Below are 20,697 nucleotides of genomic sequence, written 5' to 3'. Positions count from 1 at the left end.
TAACCATGTAAAAGACTCAGAACACATCTTGAATCATGAGAATTTATAAGAGAAAATAACTAAAGCACATTTCTCTCTACTCTTTAGAGGAACTGAAGAAAGACGGCGTTCTTTTATACCCTGTAAGACTGACTTTAATGAGGGAAGAACCTCTCAGAAAAGGTACTGATTTCTCTTCATATCCTCATCATAATCTCATCCTCAAGTCCAGGTTTGAACTGAATTTAAATTGACATCATGTCTTACAGGGGAGCTGTGGTTTGTAATCATTTGAGTGATTCTATTATTTAAAATGAAATGTTGAAAGATTAAAGCTTTGTTTGTACTGAAGCACACCTACTGATATCTCAACAGTTGTGAAGTGTTTTTTCTGCTCACATACAGCTTTTGAGAAGTGTTTTCATTTAGATTCAATTCAAATAAACTGTTAATAAATAAACTCGGGTGCTTTCTCTGCTCTTAGTCACACTGAAAAGTTCTCACACAACTGTAAGAATCATCCACTCGCAAAGTTACCGAATACTGAGCCTTATTACTCCATACAAAATAATTCATTAGACACAGTGCTGTCCAGAGGAGAGCGAGCGGATCATGGTTGTCTGAAATTACAAAAAAGAGCTTACATTTAAATTATTAGGCTTGAAATGTAGCTAAGAGCTAACTTTATTTATCACATTTATATAAAATGAACTTGTTAATGCTTCATTCTGTTTTCATAGCTTGTTGAGAATGTCTATCACTTTTGGTTGCTTGTATTTTTATTTTTATAAAACACGAATAAATCACTCTGCTATAATTGCACTATATGTCCAGAAATGATGTGCACTCCTGATCATCACACCCGCATGTTCTTGTTGAACGTCTCATTCCACATTTATTCCCCCTTTACTGTTATAATAAACTCGACTCTTCTGGGAAGGTTTTCCATGAGATTTTGGGGCGTGGCTGTGGGGATTTATGTCCATTCAGCTACAAGAGCAGTAGTGAGATTGCTGTTGGGTGCGGAGGTCTGGGGTGCAGTCGGTGTTCCAGTTCATCCCAAAAGTGTTCAGTGGGGTTCAGTCAGGGCTCTGTGCAGGACTCTCGAGTTCTTCACTCCAACCTTCACACACCATGTCTTCATGGAGTTCGCTTTGTGCATCATCATGCTGGAACAGGTTTGGGCCTCTTAGTTCCAGTGAAGGGAAATTGTAGTGCTCCAGCATACAGAGACATTTTATACAACTTGTGTGCTTCCAATTTTTTGGGGAAGAACCACATATGGGTGTGATAGTCGGGGGTGCACATACTTTGGGCCATATAGAGTACATACAATATGTGCTGATTATTGGTGTTGATTGGACTTTATTAATCAGCAAGGTGGGATGTTGTTTTTTTAACGTAGAGGAAACCTTGTTTCAGTATTGGTACAATTACACTGTAATATAGAAACTCTTTTCCATTCTCTTCATTTAGACAAAATTCCTCCTCAGTGAGGGAGCGAAAGCGTACACCTAGCACTGACACAACAGCAGGGATACACTCGAAGGGAAGGTATGAGGGTTTTTCTTGTTTAATACTGCTGTTTATTAGTCGAAGTTAAAGTGCTAATCATGAAATAATTTTGACTCCAGAGATCACTGTGAGATGGATGCTGCTGTGAAAACTCCCAAATTAAAAAAGAAGATGACCGACTTTCTCTACAACATCTTCAACGTAAGATTTAATTAAATTTTTGTTCATGCTTCACATGATGTCAGCCATTGCAACTTTTCATTAAACATTTGGGATATTTATCTGAGATGATAAGTATCCAAGAAAATAAAAAGTCACTCTGTCTATGGTGTCCAGTCTCAAATTGGCAGAACACACAAATCCAAAAATGCAGTTTGTTTAGCTGTAACGTCCCTAAAATGGAAGAGAAACCAGATCACCAGATTAACCCGAATGTGTTTAAACATTACCTCAATTGGGGAGCGGCCCAACTGAAGATAATAATGACTTCCGAGGTAAGTAGGACATGGGTGGGTTTCCTGAAAGCCTCTTAAGGCTAAGAGTGTCTTTAATCACCTCTTGAGATCCATCGTCAAGCTAATGTGGTTTTCCCGAACAACACTGTAGCTGCCATCAGAGTCAGTTATGCAATTTTAGTTCATTTAATATTTTGAGACAATTAAAAGAATGATTAACATTACTGACGAATAAATAAATTCATAAATTTGTTAATAAATAATTGGAAACATAAAGCCTAGTAACGGCACGGTGGTGTAGTGGTTAGCGCTGTCACCTCACAGCAAGAAGGTCCGGGTTCGAGCCCCGGGGCCGGCGAGGGCCTTTCTGTGTGGAGTTTGCATGTTCTCCCCGTGTCCGTGTGGGTTTCCTCTGGGTGCTCCGGTTTCCCCCACAGTCCAAAGACATGCAGGTTAGGTTAACTGGTGACTCTAAATTGAGCGTAGGTGTGAATGTGAGTGTGAATGGTTGTCTGTGTCTATGTGTCAGCCCTGTGATGACCTGGCGACTTGTCCAGGGTGTACCCCGCCTTTCGCCCGTAGTCAGCTGGGATAGGATCCAGCTCGCCTGCGACCCTGTAGAACAGGATAAAGCGGCTAGAGATAATGGGATGAGATGAGATAAAGCCTAGTAAATATATTTAAGATATACATATAGTGGAACTAATGTTCTTTGTCACTGTGAGGAAGGGTTTTTTTTGCGCCCTATGCATGCATGCTCGTCGGAGCGTACCTGTAACGTAAGGTTACCTGTTGTTTTAAGTTTATGAAGAGTTGGATTGTGAAGACTTGTCGAGCCTGAAGTTTCCTTTTACTCCCCTTGAGTTAACACGGCCAATGAGGTATGCCGTTATTTGTGTTTAATTATGATAATTTGTTATGTGAATTTATTTAATCACAAACGCTAACGCTGTTTACTTGATAACAGAATAACTCATGTTTCATTATCTGTATATTTAAGTTTATTTCCTTTGTGAGATGTTTATTTTTATCATTATTCTCTATGAGAATATTCTGGAAGGTTGTAGAGTCATTTATGTTTTTGTATTTTATTTTATCTAGTTCTCACGGCGTTTTTACGGCACGTTGAAAGCATGGATGTGCAATAAAAGCCCGAAACTCCAAGAACACCTTGTGCTCGTGTTTTCAACTGGAGGGGAGCTATAGTAGCCAAAGTAGTTCTTTAGTTTGCTCTGAATTTACGAGGGACCTGTACCACTCTTTCAAAACAAAGAACGTGTCACTCACAGCCAAATACACAAACTGCACATGCACCTCCGAGGGACTCTCACACTCAGTGGGCGGAGACTGGTGTTGAATCTGCTGCCAGTATTCACTTATTTTTCTTGTACATTGCAAGTACATCAAATTAGTTATTAAAAAAACGTACACAAAACATGATTATTTTTCAGTGTTATGGAATTAGATATGGATTTCGTAATGTCACATTGATATCGCCACATTTCTGCACCACTGTGTGTGTGTGTGTGCGTGCGCGAGAGAGAGAGACTGTTAGGTTTTGATTTGTGTGTACCGAAGGAGATTGTGATATATATAAAAGAGGTAAGTTCAACCTCCTTCGGTCCACACACATCAAAATCTAACACTTTCTCTCTCTCTGCGTGTGCACATATAAGGAAGAACATTGCCAGCTTGATATTGTGGGTAACAGTTGAAATAATCCTGATTGCATGTTTGGGTAACAGTGAAATAAGCGGGCACAGGGAAAACATTTACTTATTTACTGAGATTATTTGCTCATTCTTTCATGTGAACGTTTATTCATTTAAATAAGAAACACGCTTGGAAAAAAAAAAATATCGCCCAAAAATGAAAAATAGTTTCAACTGATTACCACATTATATATGTAATGCTTAATGACTCAATATATTAACATATTTTCAACACTTTTATATTCCATTGTTTTTTGGTAAAAACAAACACCATGTGACCTCATCGACTGGATTTAGCAACTACTAATGCCTTCAGCAACTACAGTACGAATACCTTTAGCAACTACTAATGCCTTCAGCAACTACAGTACGAATACCTTTAGCAGCTACTAATGCCTTCAGCAACTACAGTACGAATACCTTTAGCAACTACTAATGCCTTCAGCAACTACAGTATGAATACCTTTAGCAACTACTAATGCCTTCAGCAACTACAGTACGAATACCTTTAGGAGCTACTAATGCCTTCAGCAACTACAGTACGAATGCCTTTCGCAGCTACTAATGCCTTCAGCAACTACAGTACGAATACCTTTAGCAACTACTAATGCCTTCAGCAACTACAGTACGAATACCTTTAGAAACTACTAATGCCTTCAGCAACTACAGTACGAATACCTTTAGAAACTACTAATGCCTTCAGCAACTACAGGACGAATACCTTTAGCAGCTACTAATGCCTTCAGCAACTACAGTACGAATACCTTTAGCAACTACTAATGCCTTCAGCAACTACAGTACGAATGCCTTTAGAAACTACTAATGCCTTCAGCAACTACAGTACGAATGCCTTTAGCAACTACTAATGCCTTCAGCAACTACAGTACGAATATCTTTAGCAGCTACTAATGCCTTCAGCAACTACAATACGAATACCTTTAGCAGCTACTAATGCCTTCAGCAACTACAGTACGAATATCTTTAGAAACTACTACTGCCTTCAGCAACTACAGTACAAATACCTTTAGAAACTACTAAGGCCTTCAGCAACTACAGTACGAATACCTTTAGCAACTACTAATGCCTTCAGCAACTACAGTACGAATGCCTTTAGAAACTACTAATGCCTTCAGCAACTACAGTATGAATGCCTTTAGAAACTACTAAGGCCTTCAGCAACTACAGTACGAATACCTTTAGCAGCTACGAATGCCTTCAGCAACTACAGTACGAATACCTTTAGAAACTACTAATGCCTTCAGCAACTACAGTACGAAAACCTTTAGAAACTACTAATGCCTTCAGCAACTACAGTAGGAATACCTTTAGCAGCTACTAATGCCTTCAGCAACTACAATACGAATACCTTTAGCAGCTACTAATGCCTTCAGCAACTACAGTACGAATATCTTTAGAAACTACTACTGCCTTCAGCAACTACAGTACAAATACCTTTAGAAACTACTAATGCCTTCAGCAACTACAGTACGAATACCTTTAGCAAGTACTAATGCCTTCAGCAACTACAGTACGAATACCTTTAGCAGCTACTAATGCCTTCAGCAACTACAATACGAATACCTTTAGCAGCTACTAATGCCTTCAGCAACTACAGTACGAATATCTTTAGTAACTACTACTGCCTTCAGCAACTACAGTACAAATACCTTTAGAAACTACTAATGCCTTCAGCAACTACAGTACGAATACCTTTAGCAACTACTAATGCCTTCAGCAACTACAGTACGAATACCTTTAGCAACTACTAATGCCTTCAGCAACTACAGTACGAATACCTTTAGCAACTACTAATGCCTTCAGCAACTACAGTACGAATACCTTTAGCAACTACTAATGCCTTCAGCAACTACAGTACGAATACCTTTAGCAGCTACTAATGCCTTCAGCAACTACAGTACGAATACCTTTAGAAACTACTACTGCCTTCAGCAACTACAGTACAAATACCTTTAGAAACTACTACTGCCTTCAGCAACTACAGTACGAATACCTTTAGAAACTACTAATGCCTTCAGCAACTACAGTACGAATACCTTTAGAAACTACTAATGCCTTCAGCAACTACAGTACGAATACCTTTAGAAACTACTAATGCCTTCAGCAACTACAGTACGAATACCTTTAGCAGCTACTAATGCCTTCAGCAACTACAGTACGAATACCTTTAGCAACTACTAATGCCTTCAGCAACTACAGTACAAATACCTTTAGAAACTACTAATGCCTTCAGCAACTACAGTACGAATACCTTTAGCAACTACTAATGCCTTCAGCAACTACAGTACGAATGCCTTTCGCAGCTACTAATGCCTTCAGCAACTACAGTACGAATACCTTTAGCAACTACTAATGCCTTCAGCAACTACAGTACGAATACCTTTAGAAACTACTAATGCCTTCAGCAACTACAGTACGAATACCTTTAGCAGCTACTAATGCCTTCAGCAACTACAGTACGAATACCTTTAGCAACTACTAATGCCTTCAGCAACTACAGTACGAATGCCTTTAGAAACTACTAATGCCTTCAGCAACTACAGTACGAATATCTTTAGAAACTACTACTGCCTTCAGCAACTACAGTACAAATACTTTTAGAAACTACTAATGCCTTCAGCAACTACAGTACGAATACCTTTAGCAACTACTAATGCCTTCAGCAACTACAGTACGAATACCTTTAGCAACTACTAATGCCTTCAGCAACTACAGTACGAATACCTTTAGCAACTACTAATGCCTTCAGCAACTACAGTACGAATACCTTTAGCAACTACTAATGCCTTCAGCAACTACAGTACGAATACCTTTAGCAGCTACTAATGCCTTCAGCAACTACAGTACAAATACCTTTAGCAACTACTAATGCCTTCAGCAACTACAGTACGAATGCCTTTAGAAACTACTAATGCCTTCAGCAACTACAGTACAAATCCCTTTAGAAACTACTACTGCCTTCAGCAACTACAGTACAAATACCTTTAGAAACTACTAATGCCTTCAGCAACTATAGTACGAATACCTTTAGAAACTACTAATGCCTTCAGCAACTACAGTACAAATACCTTTAGAAACTACTAATGCCTTCAGCAACTACAGTACGAATACCTTTAGCAACTACTAATGCCTTCAGCAACTACAGTACGAATGCCTTTAGAAACTACTAATGCCTTCAGCAACTACAGTACGAATGCCTTTAGCAACTACTAATGCCTTCAGCAACTACAGTACGAATGCCTTTAGCAGCTACTAATGCCTTCAGCAACTACAGTACGAATACCTTTAGCAACTACTAATGCCTTCAGCAACCACAGTACGAATACCTTTAGCAGCTACTGATGCCTTCAGCAACTACAGTACGAATGCCTTTCGCAGCTACTAATGCCTTCAGCAACTACAGTACGAATGCCTTTAGCAACTACTAATGCCTTCAGCAACTACAGTACAAATACCTTTAGAAACTACTAATGCCTTCAGCAACTACAGTACGAATACCTTTAGCAACTACTAATGCCTTCAGCAACTACAGTACGAATACCTTTAGAAACTACTAATGCCTTCAGCAACTACAGTACGAATGCCTTTAGCAACTACTAATGCCTTCAGCAACTACAGTACAAATACCTTTAGAAACTACTAATGCCTTCAGCAACTACAGTACGAATGCCTTTCGCAGCTACTAATGCCTTCAGCAACTACAGTACGAATACCTTTAGCAGCTACTAATGCCTTCAGCAACTACAGTACGAATACCTTTAGAAACTACTACTGCCTTCAGCAACTACAGTACAAATACCTTTAGCAACTACTAATGCCTTCAGCAACTACAGTACGAATGCCTTTAGAAACTACTAATGCCTTCAGCAACTACAGTACAAATACCTTTAGAAACTACTACTGCCTTCAACAACTACAGTACAAATACCTTTAGAAACTACTAATGCCTTCAGCAACTACAGTACGAATAGCTTTAGCAACTACTAATGCCTTCAGCAACTACAGTACGAATGCCTTTAGAAACTACTAATGCCTTCAGCAACTACAGTACGAATGCCTTTAGCAACTACTAATGCCTTCAGCAACTACAGTACGAATGCCTTTAGCAGCTACTAATGCCTTCAGCAACTACAGTACGAATACCTTTAGCAACTACTAATGCCTTCAGCAACTACAGTACGAATACCTTTAGAAACTACTAATGCCTTCAGCAACTACAGTACGAAAACCTTTAGAAACTACTAATGCCTTCAGCAACTACAGTAGGAATACCTTTAGCAGCTACTAATGCCTTCAGCAACTACAATACGAATACCTTTAGCAGCTACTAATGCCTTCAGCAACTACAGTACGAATATCTTTAGAAACTACTACTGCCTTCAGCAACTACAGTACAAATACCTTTAGAAACTACTAATGCCTTCAGCAACTACAGTACGAATACCTTTAGCAAGTACTAATGCCTTCAGCAACTACAGTACGAATACCTTTAGCAGCTACTAATGCCTTCAGCAACTACAATACGAATACCTTTAGCAGCTACTAATGCCTTCAGCAACTACAGTACGAATATCTTTAGTAACTACTACTGCCTTCAGCAACTACAGTACAAATACCTTTAGAAACTACTAATGCCTTCAGCAACTACAGTACGAATACCTTTAGCAACTACTAATGCCTTCAGCAACTACAGTACGAATACCTTTAGCAACTACTAATGCCTTCAGCAACTACAGTACGAATACCTTTAGCAACTACTAATGCCTTCAGCAACTACAGTACGAATACCTTTAGCAACTACTAATGCCTTCAGCAACTACAGTACGAATACCTTTAGCAGCTACTAATGCCTTCAGCAACTACAGTACGAATACCTTTAGAAACTACTACTGCCTTCAGCAACTACAGTACAAATACCTTTAGAAACTACTACTGCCTTCAGCAACTACAGTACAAATACCTTTAGAAACTACTACTGCCTTCAGCAACTACAGTACGAATACCTTTAGAAACTACTAATGCCTTCAGCAACTACAGTACGAATACCTTTAGAAACTACTAATGCCTTCAGCAACTACAGTACGAATACCTTTAGAAACTACTAATGCCTTCAGCAACTACAGTACGAATACCTTTAGCAGCTACTAATGCCTTCAGCAACTACAGTACGAATACCTTTAGCAACTACTAATGCCTTCAGCAACTACAGTACAAATACCTTTAGAAACTACTAATGCCTTCAGCAACTACAGTACGAATACCTTTAGCAACTACTAATGCCTTCAGCAACTACAGTACGAATGCCTTTCGCAGCTACTAATGCCTTCAGCAACTACAGTACGAATACCTTTAGCAACTACTAATGCCTTCAGCAACTACAGTACGAATACCTTTAGAAACTACTAATGCCTTCAGCAACTACAGTACGAATACCTTTAGCAGCTACTAATGCCTTCAGCAACTACAGTACGAATACCTTTAGCAACTACTAATGCCTTCAGCAACTACAGTACGAATGCCTTTAGAAACTACTAATGCCTTCAGCAACTACAGTACGAATATCTTTAGAAACTACTACTGCCTTCAGCAACTACAGTACAAATACTTTTAGAAACTACTAATGCCTTCAGCAACTACAGTACGAATACCTTTAGCAACTACTAATGCCTTCAGCAACTACAGTACGAATACCTTTAGCAACTACTAATGCCTTCAGCAACTACAGTACGAATACCTTTAGCAACTACTAATGCCTTCAGCAACTACAGTACGAATACCTTTAGCAACTACTAATGCCTTCAGCAACTACAGTACGAATACCTTTAGCAGCTACTAATGCCTTCAGCAACTACAGTACAAATACCTTTAGCAACTACTAATGCCTTCAGCAACTACAGTACGAATGCCTTTAGAAACTACTAATGCCTTCAGCAACTACAGTACAAATCCCTTTAGAAACTACTACTGCCTTCAGCAACTACAGTACAAATACCTTTAGAAACTACTAATGCCTTCAGCAACTATAGTACGAATACCTTTAGAAACTACTACTGCCTTCAGCAACTACAGTACAAATACCTTTAGAAACTACTAATGCCTTCAGCAACTACAGTACGAATACCTTTAGCAACTACTAATGCCTTCAGCAACTACAGTACGAATGCCTTTAGAAACTACTAATGCCTTCAGCAACTACAGTACGAATGCCTTTAGCAACTACTAATGCCTTCAGCAACTACAGTACGAATGCCTTTAGCAGCTACTAATGCCTTCAGCAACTACAGTACGAATACCTTTAGCAACTACTAATGCCTTCAGCAACCACAGTACGAATACCTTTAGCAGCTACTGATGCCTTCAGCAACTACAGTACGAATGCCTTTCGCAGCTACTAATGCCTTCAGCAACTACAGTACGAATGCCTTTAGCAACTACTAATGCCTTCAGCAACTACAGTACAAATACCTTTAGAAACTACTAATGCCTTCAGCAACTACAGTACGAATACCTTTAGCAACTACTAATGCCTTCAGCAACTACAGTACGAATACCTTTAGAAACTACTAATGCCTTCAGCAACTACAGTACGAATGCCTTTAGCAACTACTAATGCCTTCAGCAACTACAGTACAAATACCTTTAGAAACTACTAATGCCTTCAGCAACTACAGTACGAATGCCTTTCGCAGCTACTAATGCCTTCAGCAACTACAGTACGAATACCTTTAGCAGCTACTAATGCCTTCAGCAACTACAGTACGAATACCTTTAGAAACTACTACTGCCTTCAGCAACTACAGTACAAATACCTTTAGCAACTACTAATGCCTTCAGCAACTACAGTACGAATGCCTTTAGAAACTACTAATGCCTTCAGCAACTACAGTACAAATACCTTTAGAAACTACTACTGCCTTCAACAACTACAGTACAAATACCTTTAGAAACTACTAATGCCTTCAGCAACTACAGTACGAATAGCTTTAGCAACTACTAATGCCTTCAGCAACTACAGTACGAATGCCTTTAGAAACTACTAATGCCTTCAGCAACTACAGTACGAATGCCTTTAGCAACTACTAATGCCTTCAGCAACTACAGTACGAATGCCTTTAGCAGCTACTAATGCCTTCAGCAACTACAGTACGAATACCTTTAGCAACTACTAATGCCTTCAGCAACTACAGTACGAATACCTTTAGCAACTACTAATGCCTTCAGCAACCACAGTACGAATACCTTTAGAAACTACTAATGCCTTCAGCAACTACAGTACGAATACCTTTAGCAACTACTAATGCCTTCAGCAACTACAGTACGAATACCTTTAGCAGCTACTAATGCCTTCAGCAACTACAGTACGAATGCCTTTCGCAGCTACTAATGCCTTCAGCAACTACAGTACGAATGCCTTTAGCAACTACTAATGCCTTCAGCAACTACAGTACAAATACCTTTAGAAACTACTAATGCCTTCAGCAACTACAGTACGAATACCTTTAGCAGCTACTAATGCCTTCAGCAACTACAGTACGAATACCTTTAGAAACTACTAATGCCTTCAGCAACTACAGTACGAATACCTTTAGCAACTACTAATGCCTTCAGCAACTACAGTACGAATACCTTTAGCAACTACTAATGCCTTCAGCAACTACAGTACGAATACCTTTAGCAGCTACTAATGCCTTCAGCAACTACAGTACGAATACCTTTAGCAACTACTAATGCCTTCAGCAACTACAGTACGAATACCTTTAGCAGCTACTAATGCCTTCAGCAACTACAGTACGAATACCTTTAGCAACTACTAATGCCTTCAGCAACTACAGTACGAATACCTTTAGCAACTACTAATGCCTTCAGCAACTACAGTACGAATACCTTTAGCAACTACTAATGCCTTCAGCAACTACAGTACGAATGCCTTTAGCAGCTACTAATGCCTTCAGCAACTACAGTACGAATACCTTTAGCAACTACTAATGCCTTCAGCAACTACAGTACGAATACCTTTAGCAGCTGCTAATGCCTTCAGCAACTACAGTACGAATGCCTTTCGCAGCTACTAATGCCTTCAGCAACTACAGTACGAATGCCTTTAGCAACTACTAATGCCTTCAGCAACTACAGTACAAATACCTTTAGAAACTACTAATGCCTTCAGCAACTACAGTACGAATACCTTTAGCAGCTACTAATGCCTTCAGCAACTACAGTACGAATACCTTTAGAAACTACTAATGCCTTCAGCAACTACAGTACGAATACCTTTAGCAACTACTAATGCCTTCAGCAACTACAGTACAAATACCTTTAGAAACTACTAATGCCTTCAGCAACTACAGTACGAATGCCTTTCGCAGCTACTAATGCCTTCAGCAACTACAGTACGAATACCTTTAGCAACTACTAATGCCTTCAGCAACTACAGTACAAATACCTTTAGAAACTACTAATGCCTTCAGCAACTACAGTACGAATACCTTTAGCAACTACTAATGCCTTCAGCAACTACAGTACGAATACCTTTAGCAGCTACTAATGCCTTCAGCAACTACAGTACGAATACCTTTAGCAACTACTCATGCCTTCAGCAACTACAGTACGAATACCTTTAGCAACTACTAATGCCTTCAGCAACCACAGTACGAATACCTTTAGCAGCTACTAATGCCTTCAGCAACTACAGTACGAATGCCTTTCGCAGCTACTAATGCCTTCAGCAACTACAGTACGAATGCCTTTAGCAGCTTCTAATGCCTTCAGCAACTACAGTACAAATACCTTTAGAAACTACTAATGCCTTCAGCAACTACAGTACGAATACCTTTAGCAACTGCTAATGCCTTCAGCAACTACAGTACAAATACCTTTAGCAACTACTAATGCCTTCAGCAACTACAGTACGAATACCTTTAGCAACTACTAATGCCTTCAGCAACTACAGTACGAATACCTTTAGCAGCTACTAATGCCTTCAGCAACTACAGTACGAATACCTTTAGAAACTACTACTGCCTTCAGCAACTACAGTACAAATACCTTTAGAAACTACTACTGCCTTCAGCAACTACAGTACTAATACCTTTAGAAACTACTACTGCCTTCAGCAACTACAGTACAAATACATTTAGAAACTACTAATGCCTTCAGCAACTACAGTACGAATACCTTTAGAAACTACTAATGCCTTCAGCAACTACAGTACGAATACCTTTAGCAACTACTAATGCCTTCAGCAACTACAGTACGAATGCCTTTAGAAACTACTAATGCCTTCAGCAACTACAGTACGAATACCTTTAGCAACTACTAATGCCTTCAGCAACTACAGTACGAATGCCTTTAGAAACTACTAATGCCTTCAGCAACTACAGTACGAATGCCTTTAGCAGCTTCTAATGCCTTCAGCAACTACAGTACAAATACCTTTAGAAACTACTAATGCCTTCAGCAACTACAGTACGAATACCTTTAGCAACTACTAATGCCTTCAGCAACTACAGTACGAATACCTTTAGCAGCTACTAATGCCTTCAGCAACTACAGTACGAATACCTTTCACAGCTACTAATGCCTTCAGCAACTACAGTACGAATACCTTTAGCAACTACTAATGCCTTCAGCAACTACAGTACGAATGCCTTTAGAAATTACTAATGCCTTCAGCAACTACAGTACGAATGCCTTTAGCAACTACTAATGCCTTCAGCAACTACAGTACAAATACCTATAGAAACTACTAATGCCTTCAGCAACTACAGTACAAATGCCTTTAGAAACTACTAATGCCTTCAGCAACTACAGTACGAATACCTTTAGCAACTACTAATGCCTTCAGCAACTACAGTACGAATACCTTTAGCAACTACTAATGCCTTCAGCAACTACAGTACAAATACCTTTAGAAACTACTAATGCCTTCAGCAACTACAGTACGAATACCTTTTGCAGCTACTAATGCCTTCAGCAACTACAGTACGAATACCTTTAGCAACTACTAATGCCTTCAGCAACTACAGTACGAATGCCTTTAGAAACTACTAATGCCTTCAGCAACTACAGTACGAATACCTTTAGCAACTACTAATGCCTTCAGCAACCACAGTACGAATACCTTTAGCAGCTACTAATGCCTTCAGCAACTACAGTACGAATGCCTTTCGCAGCTACTAATGCCTTCTAGCAACTACAGTACGAATACCTTTAGCAACTACTAATGCCTTCAGCAACTACAGTACAAATACCTTTAGCAGCTACTAATGCCTTCAGCAACTACAGTACGAATACCTTTAGCAACTACTAATGCCTTCAGCAACTACAGTACGAATGCCTTTAGAAACTACTAATGCCTTCAGCAACTACAGTACGAATACCTTTAGCAACTACTAATGCCTTCAGCAACTACAGTACGAATGCCTTTAGAAACTACTAATGCCTTCAGCAACTACAGTACAAATACCTTTAGAAACTACTAATGCCTTCAGCAACTACAGTACGAATACCTTTAGCAACTACTAATGCCTTCAGCAACTACAGTACGAATACCTTTAGCAGCTACTAATGCCTTCAGCAACTACAGTACGAATACCTTTCACAGCTACTAATGCCTTCAGCAACTACAGTACGAATACCTTTAGCAACTACTAATGCCTTCAGCAACTACAGTACGAATGCCTTTAGAAACTACTAATGCCTTCAGCAACTACAGTACGAATGCCTTTAGCAACTACTAATGCCTTCAGCAACTACAGTACAAATACCTTTAGAAACTACTAATGCCTTCAGCAACTACAGTACGAATACCTTTAGCAACTACTAATGCCTTCAGCAACTACAGTACAAATACCTTTAGCAGCTACTAATGCCTTCAGCAACTACAGCACGAATGCCTTTAGAAACTACTAATGCCTTCAGCAACTACAGTACAAATACCTTTAGAAACTACTAATGCCTTCAGCAACTACAGTACAAATACCTTTAGAAACTACTAATGCCTTCAGCAACTACAGTACGAATACCTTTTGCAGCTACTAATGCCTTCAGCAACTACAGTACGAATACCTTTAGCAACTACTAATGCCTTCAGCAACTACAGTACGAATGCCTTTAGAAACTATTAATGCCTTCAGCAACTACAGTACAAATACCTTTAGAAACTACTAATGCCTTCAGCAACTACAGTACGAATACCTTTAGCAACTACTAATGCCTTCAGCAACTACAGTACGAATACCTTTAGCAGCTACTAATGCCTTCAGCAACTACAGCACGAATGCCTTTAGAAACTACTAATGCCTTCAGCAACTACAGTACAAATACCTTTAGAAACTACTAATGCCTTCAGCAACTACAGTACAAATACCTTTAGAAACTACTACTGCCTTCAGCAACTACAGTACAAATACCTTTAGAAACTACTAATGCCTTCAGCAGCTACAGTACGAATACCTTTTGCAGCTACTAATGCCTTCAGCAACTACAGTACGAATACCTTTAGCAACTACTAATGCCTTCAGCAACTACAGTACGAATGCCTTTAGAAACTACTAATGCCTTCAGCAACTACAGTACGAATACCTTTAGCAACTACTAATGCCTTCAGCAACCACAGTACGAATACCTTTAGCAGCTACTAATGCCTTCAGCAACTACAGTACGAATGCCTTTTGCAGCTACTAATGCCTTCTAGCAACTACAGTACGAATACCTTTAGCAACTACTAATGCCTTCAGCAACTACAGTACGAATACCTTTAGCAGCTACTAATGCCTTCAGCAACTACAGTACGAATACCTTTAGCAGCTACTAATGCCTTCAGCAACTACAGTACGAATACCTTTAGCAGCTACTAATGCCTTCAGCAACTACAGTACGAATATCTTTAGAAACTACTACTGCCTTCAGCAACTACAGTACGAATACCTTTAGAAACTACTACTGCCTTCAGCAACTACAGTACAAATACCTTTAGAAACTACTACTGCCTTCAGCAACTACAGTACAAATACCTTTAGTAACTACTAATGCCTTCAGCAACTACAGTACGAATACCTTTAGCAACTACTGATGCCTTCAGCAACTACAGTACGAATACCTTTAGCAACTACTAATGCCTTAAGCAACTACAGTACGAATACCTTTAGCAACTACTAATGCCTTCAGCAACTACAGTACGAATACCTTTAGCAACTACTAATGCCTTCAGCAACTACAGTACGAATACCTTTAGCAGCTACTAATGCCTTCAGCAACTACAGTACGAATACCTTTAGCAGCTACTAATGCCTTCAGCAACTACAGTACGAATCCCTTTAGCAGCTACTAATGCCTTCAGCAACTACAGTACGAATATCTTTAGAAACTACTACTGCCTTCAGCAACTACAGTACGAATACCTTTAGAAACTACTACTGCCTTCAGCAACTACAGTACAAATACCTTTAGAAACTACTACTGCCTTCAGCAACTACAGTACAAATACCTTTAGAAACTACTAATGCCTTCAGCAACTACAGTACGAATACCTTTAGCAACTACTGATGCCTTCTGCAACTACAGTACGAATACCTTTAGCAACTACTAATGCCTTAAGCAACTACAGTACGAATACCTTTAGCAACTACTAATGCCTTCAGCAACTACAGTACGAATACCTTTAGCAACTACTAATGCCTTCAGCAACTACAGTACGAATACCTTTAGCAGCTACTAATGCCTTCAGCAACTACAGTACGAATACCTTTAGAAACTACTACTGCCTTCAGCAACTACAGTACAAATACCTTTAGAAACTACTACTGCCTTCAGCAACTGTTAGGACTAGGACTGTTTTGGCCTCTAGAGGCCGCTGTTATTTCCTTTTCATGTCGTGTTTATTTTGGCCTCTAGAGGCCGCCACTGTTCCTGTGTTTTGTGTTTGTGTTAATTGCCTAATTATCTTCACCTGTGTCCTTAATTAGTTTGTCTATTTATACCCCTGAGTTCAGTCCTCTTGTCACGGAGTCTTTGTGCTGTTATGTTTATCTCCAGTTTCCTTTGTACTGTGTTTTTTGATCTTCTTAGCTTTTGAATTTTTGCACTTTGCTTTTCTTTTGGATTATACTCTTTGGTTTTTTTTTTGTCTTTTGTTTTGCCCTGTATATAGTGTATATAGTTTAAATAAACCTTTTGATTCTTTTTCTACTTCCGCCTCACGCCTCTGCATTTGAGTCATCCCCCTGGTGGCCTAGTGGGGGTTTGCTGGATTATCACACCAACGAACCAGGTTCGAATCCCAGCAAAACCCTAACAGAAAGACTCCGTCATGACCGACTCAGCAGAGGCTGCTTCAACTGTCTACCCGGCCAACCTTCAGGGAATTATGGCAGCTTTGACACGCTTCGGAGCGACCATGGACGCTCATGGACGTACGCTCACCAGCCAACGTGAGGCCCTCGCTCGCCACGAGGAACTGCTTCAGCAAATTGGGAAAACCCTGGCACAGCTGACATCTCTGCCTGCATCTCCTGCTCCTGATCCAGTTCCTGCTCCTGATCCAGTTCCTGCTCCTGATCCAGCTCCCACTCCTGCTCCAGTGCCTCCTGCAATGCTGCCTTCTTCACCTCGCGAACCCAGCCTTCCTGCACCACAGAGGTATGACGGCAAGCACAGTGAGTGCCGAGAGTTCCTTACCCAGTGTCAACTCACCTTTGAGCTTCAGCCTACCACCTACACTACGGATCGCCGCAAGATTGCCTTTGTGATCACCTTATTAGCTGGTAAGGCGCGAGCCTGGGCTACTGCTATCTGGCAAAGACAGGGACCTGAGTGCTTTGATTTCCAGCTGTTTTCTGAAGAGATGCTTCGGGTCTTCGATCAGGCAGACATCAGTACCGACGCAGCCCGAAAGCTCATGTCCATCCGGCAAGGAGGAAGCGTCGCAGATTACGCCATCTCGTTCCGAACACTCGCAGCAGTAAGTGGATGGAACGAGACTGCCCTGGTGTCAGCCTTCCACCATGGTCTGTCTGACCCCATCAAGGACGGTCTGGCCTCTATTGGATGCCCAAGTGACCTCGAAACCCTCATCTCACATGCTATTCGTCTGGACAACAGGATGAGAGAACGCCACCAAGCCTTGAGCCCCCCCAGCCTCCCTACCTCTACCTGGAGACCATCTACCTCCTTCAGTGACTGTCCAGAACCCATGCAAGTGGGTCGTACTCGCCTCTCCGCATCTGAGAGGGAGCGCAGAAGGAGGGACAAGTGCTGCATCTACTGTGGCAAGCCTGGTCACTTCCGAGCATCATGTCCCGAACTCTTGGGAAAAGGACCGCCCCGTCCAGCCGAGGGAGGGTTGTGACGGGGCCTACCCTCTCTCCCGGACTCCCTGGCCAAGGAATCTACATCCCGGTCTCCATCTCCTGGGGTGAGTCTGTCCACTCTTGTCAAGCTTTGATAGACTCAGGGGCGGCTGGGAACTTTATGGATATTCACTTCGCCCAAAGCATCAATATACCTACTGCACCTCTTGAAGTCCCTCTGTCTGTGTCTGCCCTCGATGGCCAAGCGTTAGGTGATGGAAGAGTCACCCAAGTTACTTCTCCAGTCTTCCTCCAGTCTCAAGGTCACAAGGAAGAAATATCCCTGCACCTGATTCCTTCACCTGAGTTCCCAGTTATTCTAGGCCTTCCTTGGCTTACTCGCCACAACCCTCGCATAGACTGGGTAACAAGCCAGGTTGTGGAATGGGGCCCTGCATGCCATGCCTCTTGTCTGCTCTCTAGCTCTCCTGTGTCTCCTGCCGAGCCCCCTGATCTCACCGAGTTATCTCAAGTTCCCACAGAGTACTGGGATCTCAAGGAGGTATTCAGCAAGAGCAGGGCCGCCGTTCTTCCTCCGCACCGGGCCTACGACTGTGCCATCGACTTGCTCCCTGGGACTACCCCTCCTCGTGGCAGACTGTTTTCACTCTCTCAGCCAGAACGCAAGGCCATGGAGGAATACCTCAAAGATGCCCTGGTCTCTGGGTTTATTCGACCCTCCACTTCACCTGCTGGAGCCGGCTTCTTCTTTGTCGGCAAGAAGGATGGGGGGCTCCGACCATGTATTGATTACAGGGGCCTGAATAAGATCACTGTGCGCAACCGATATCCCCTTCCGCTGATGTCCACAGCTTTCGACCTGCTCCAAGGCGCCACCGTCTTCACCAAGTTGGACCTACGGAACGCATACCACCTCATCCGTATCCGACAGGGAGACGAGTGGAAGACTGCCTTTAACACCCCGTCTGGGCACTACGAATACCAGGTGATGCCCTTCGGACTCACCAACGCACCAGCTGTTTTTCAGGCCCTAATCAACGACGTCTTAAGGGACATGATTAACCTATACGTTTTTGTCTACCTCGACGACATCCTTATCTTTTCCAAGACCGTGCAGGAGCACCGCCACCATGTCCGCCAGGTTCTCCAGAGGCTGCTACAGAACAATCTGTTCGCCAAGGCCCAGAAATGCGAATTTCATGTTCCCGAGGTCTCCTTTCTGGGATTTATTGTACGGACAGGCCAACTCCAAATGGACCCTGCCAAGACCCTGGCCGTCCGGGATTGGCCTACTCCCAAGTCCGTTAAGGAGGTTCAGCGGTTCTTAGGATTCGCTAACTTCTACCGCAAGTTCATCAGGAACTTCAGTTCTGTGGCAGCACCCATGTCAGACCTCACTAAAGGGACAGGTGGATCTTATGGCTGGTCTCCTCAGGCAGAAAAGGCGTTCAAAGACCTCAAGGACCGCTTCTGCACGGCACCCATTCTGGTTCTCCCGGACACCTCCCAACCATTCATCGTGGAGGTGGACGCCTCGGACAGTGGTGTCGGCGCGGTGTTCTCTCAACGTTCGGAAGGAAAGCTGCACCCCTGCGCTTACTTCTCCCACCGCCTGAGTCCTGCTGAGTCCCGGTACGATGTGGGGGATCGAGAACTGCTAGCGGTCAAACTGGCCCTTGAGGAGTGGAGGCACTGGCTGGAGGGAGCACAACATCCATTCCTGGTTTGGACTGACCACAAGAACCTGGAGTACCTCCAGCAAGCCAAGAGACTGAACCCTCGACAGGCTAGGTGGGCCCTGTTTTTCAGTCGGTTTGACTTCACCCTCTCATACCGCCCCGGCTCCAAGAACACCAAACCTGACGCACTGTCCAGACTGTTCTCTGCCACTAACAGGGAGAATGAAGTCGGGCCTATTATCCCTGTGTCCCGGATTGTGGCCCCTGTCCGCTGGGGTATTGAGGAGGCTGTCCGACGAGCCCAACGCCAGGACCCCGGTCCTGGGACGGGGCCACCAGGCCTCTTGTACGTCCCACATCAAGCCCGGGCCAAGGTTCTCCAGTGGGGTCACTCTTCCCCTCTCACCGCCCACCCGGGAGCTCGGAGGACCCTGGACTTCCTGAAAAGACGCTTCTGGTGGCCTAACATGGAGAAGGAAGTAAGGTCATTTGTCCTGTCCTGTGAGGTTTGCACCAGAACCAAGAACCCACGACAGCGTCCCCAGGGTCTCCTGCATCCTCTGACCATTCCCCGGCGTCCCTGGTCCCACGTGGCAGTCGACTTTATCACGGGTCTCCCTGAGTCACAAGGTAACACGGTCATTTTGGTCTTAGTTGACAGATTCTCCAAGGCCTGCCGCTTCATACCACTGTGCAAACTCCCCTCTGCTCTTGAAACTGCGAAACTTTTGTTTAATCATGTCTTCCGAGTCTTTGGTCTTCCACAGGACATCGTCTCAGACCGAGGGCCCCAGTTCTCCTCCCGAGTGTGGCACGGGTTCTGCAAGGTCATCGGAGCCACTGCCAGCCTCTCCTCTGGGTTTCACCCACAGTCCAATGGTCAGACGGAGAGGCTCAACCAGGACCTGGAAACCACCCTGCGAGGCCTGGCTATGGATAACCCGACATCGTGGAGCACCTGGCTGCCATGGGCGGAGTACGCCCACAACACCCTGCAGTCATCGGCCACCAAGCTGTCGCCATTCCAGTG

The 20,697-nt window shown here is 42.4% G+C and overlaps 1 protein-coding gene across 1 annotated transcript in view; it reads left to right on the top strand.

The window, feature by feature from the left end:
- The window catches only part of LOC132888204 (protein NLRC3-like), a 155,657-nt gene that overhangs the window by 11,938 nt on the left and 123,022 nt on the right, over positions 1–20,697 (top strand). The window contains exons 4-6 of the mRNA XM_060924259.1: positions 88–162; positions 1,456–1,533; positions 1,614–1,695. Of these exons, the coding sequence (XP_060780242.1) occupies positions 88–162; positions 1,456–1,533; positions 1,614–1,695 (235 nt within the window). The remainder of the gene's footprint in view (positions 1–87; positions 163–1,455; positions 1,534–1,613; positions 1,696–20,697) is intronic.

Source organism: Neoarius graeffei, chromosome 6 (assembly GCF_027579695.1).
Source record: "Neoarius graeffei isolate fNeoGra1 chromosome 6, fNeoGra1.pri, whole genome shotgun sequence".
Classification (NCBI taxonomy): domain Eukaryota; kingdom Metazoa; phylum Chordata; class Actinopteri; order Siluriformes; family Ariidae; genus Neoarius; species Neoarius graeffei.
The sequence above is the reverse complement of the archived record's forward strand: the minus strand, read 5'-3'. Positions and strand labels throughout refer to the sequence as shown.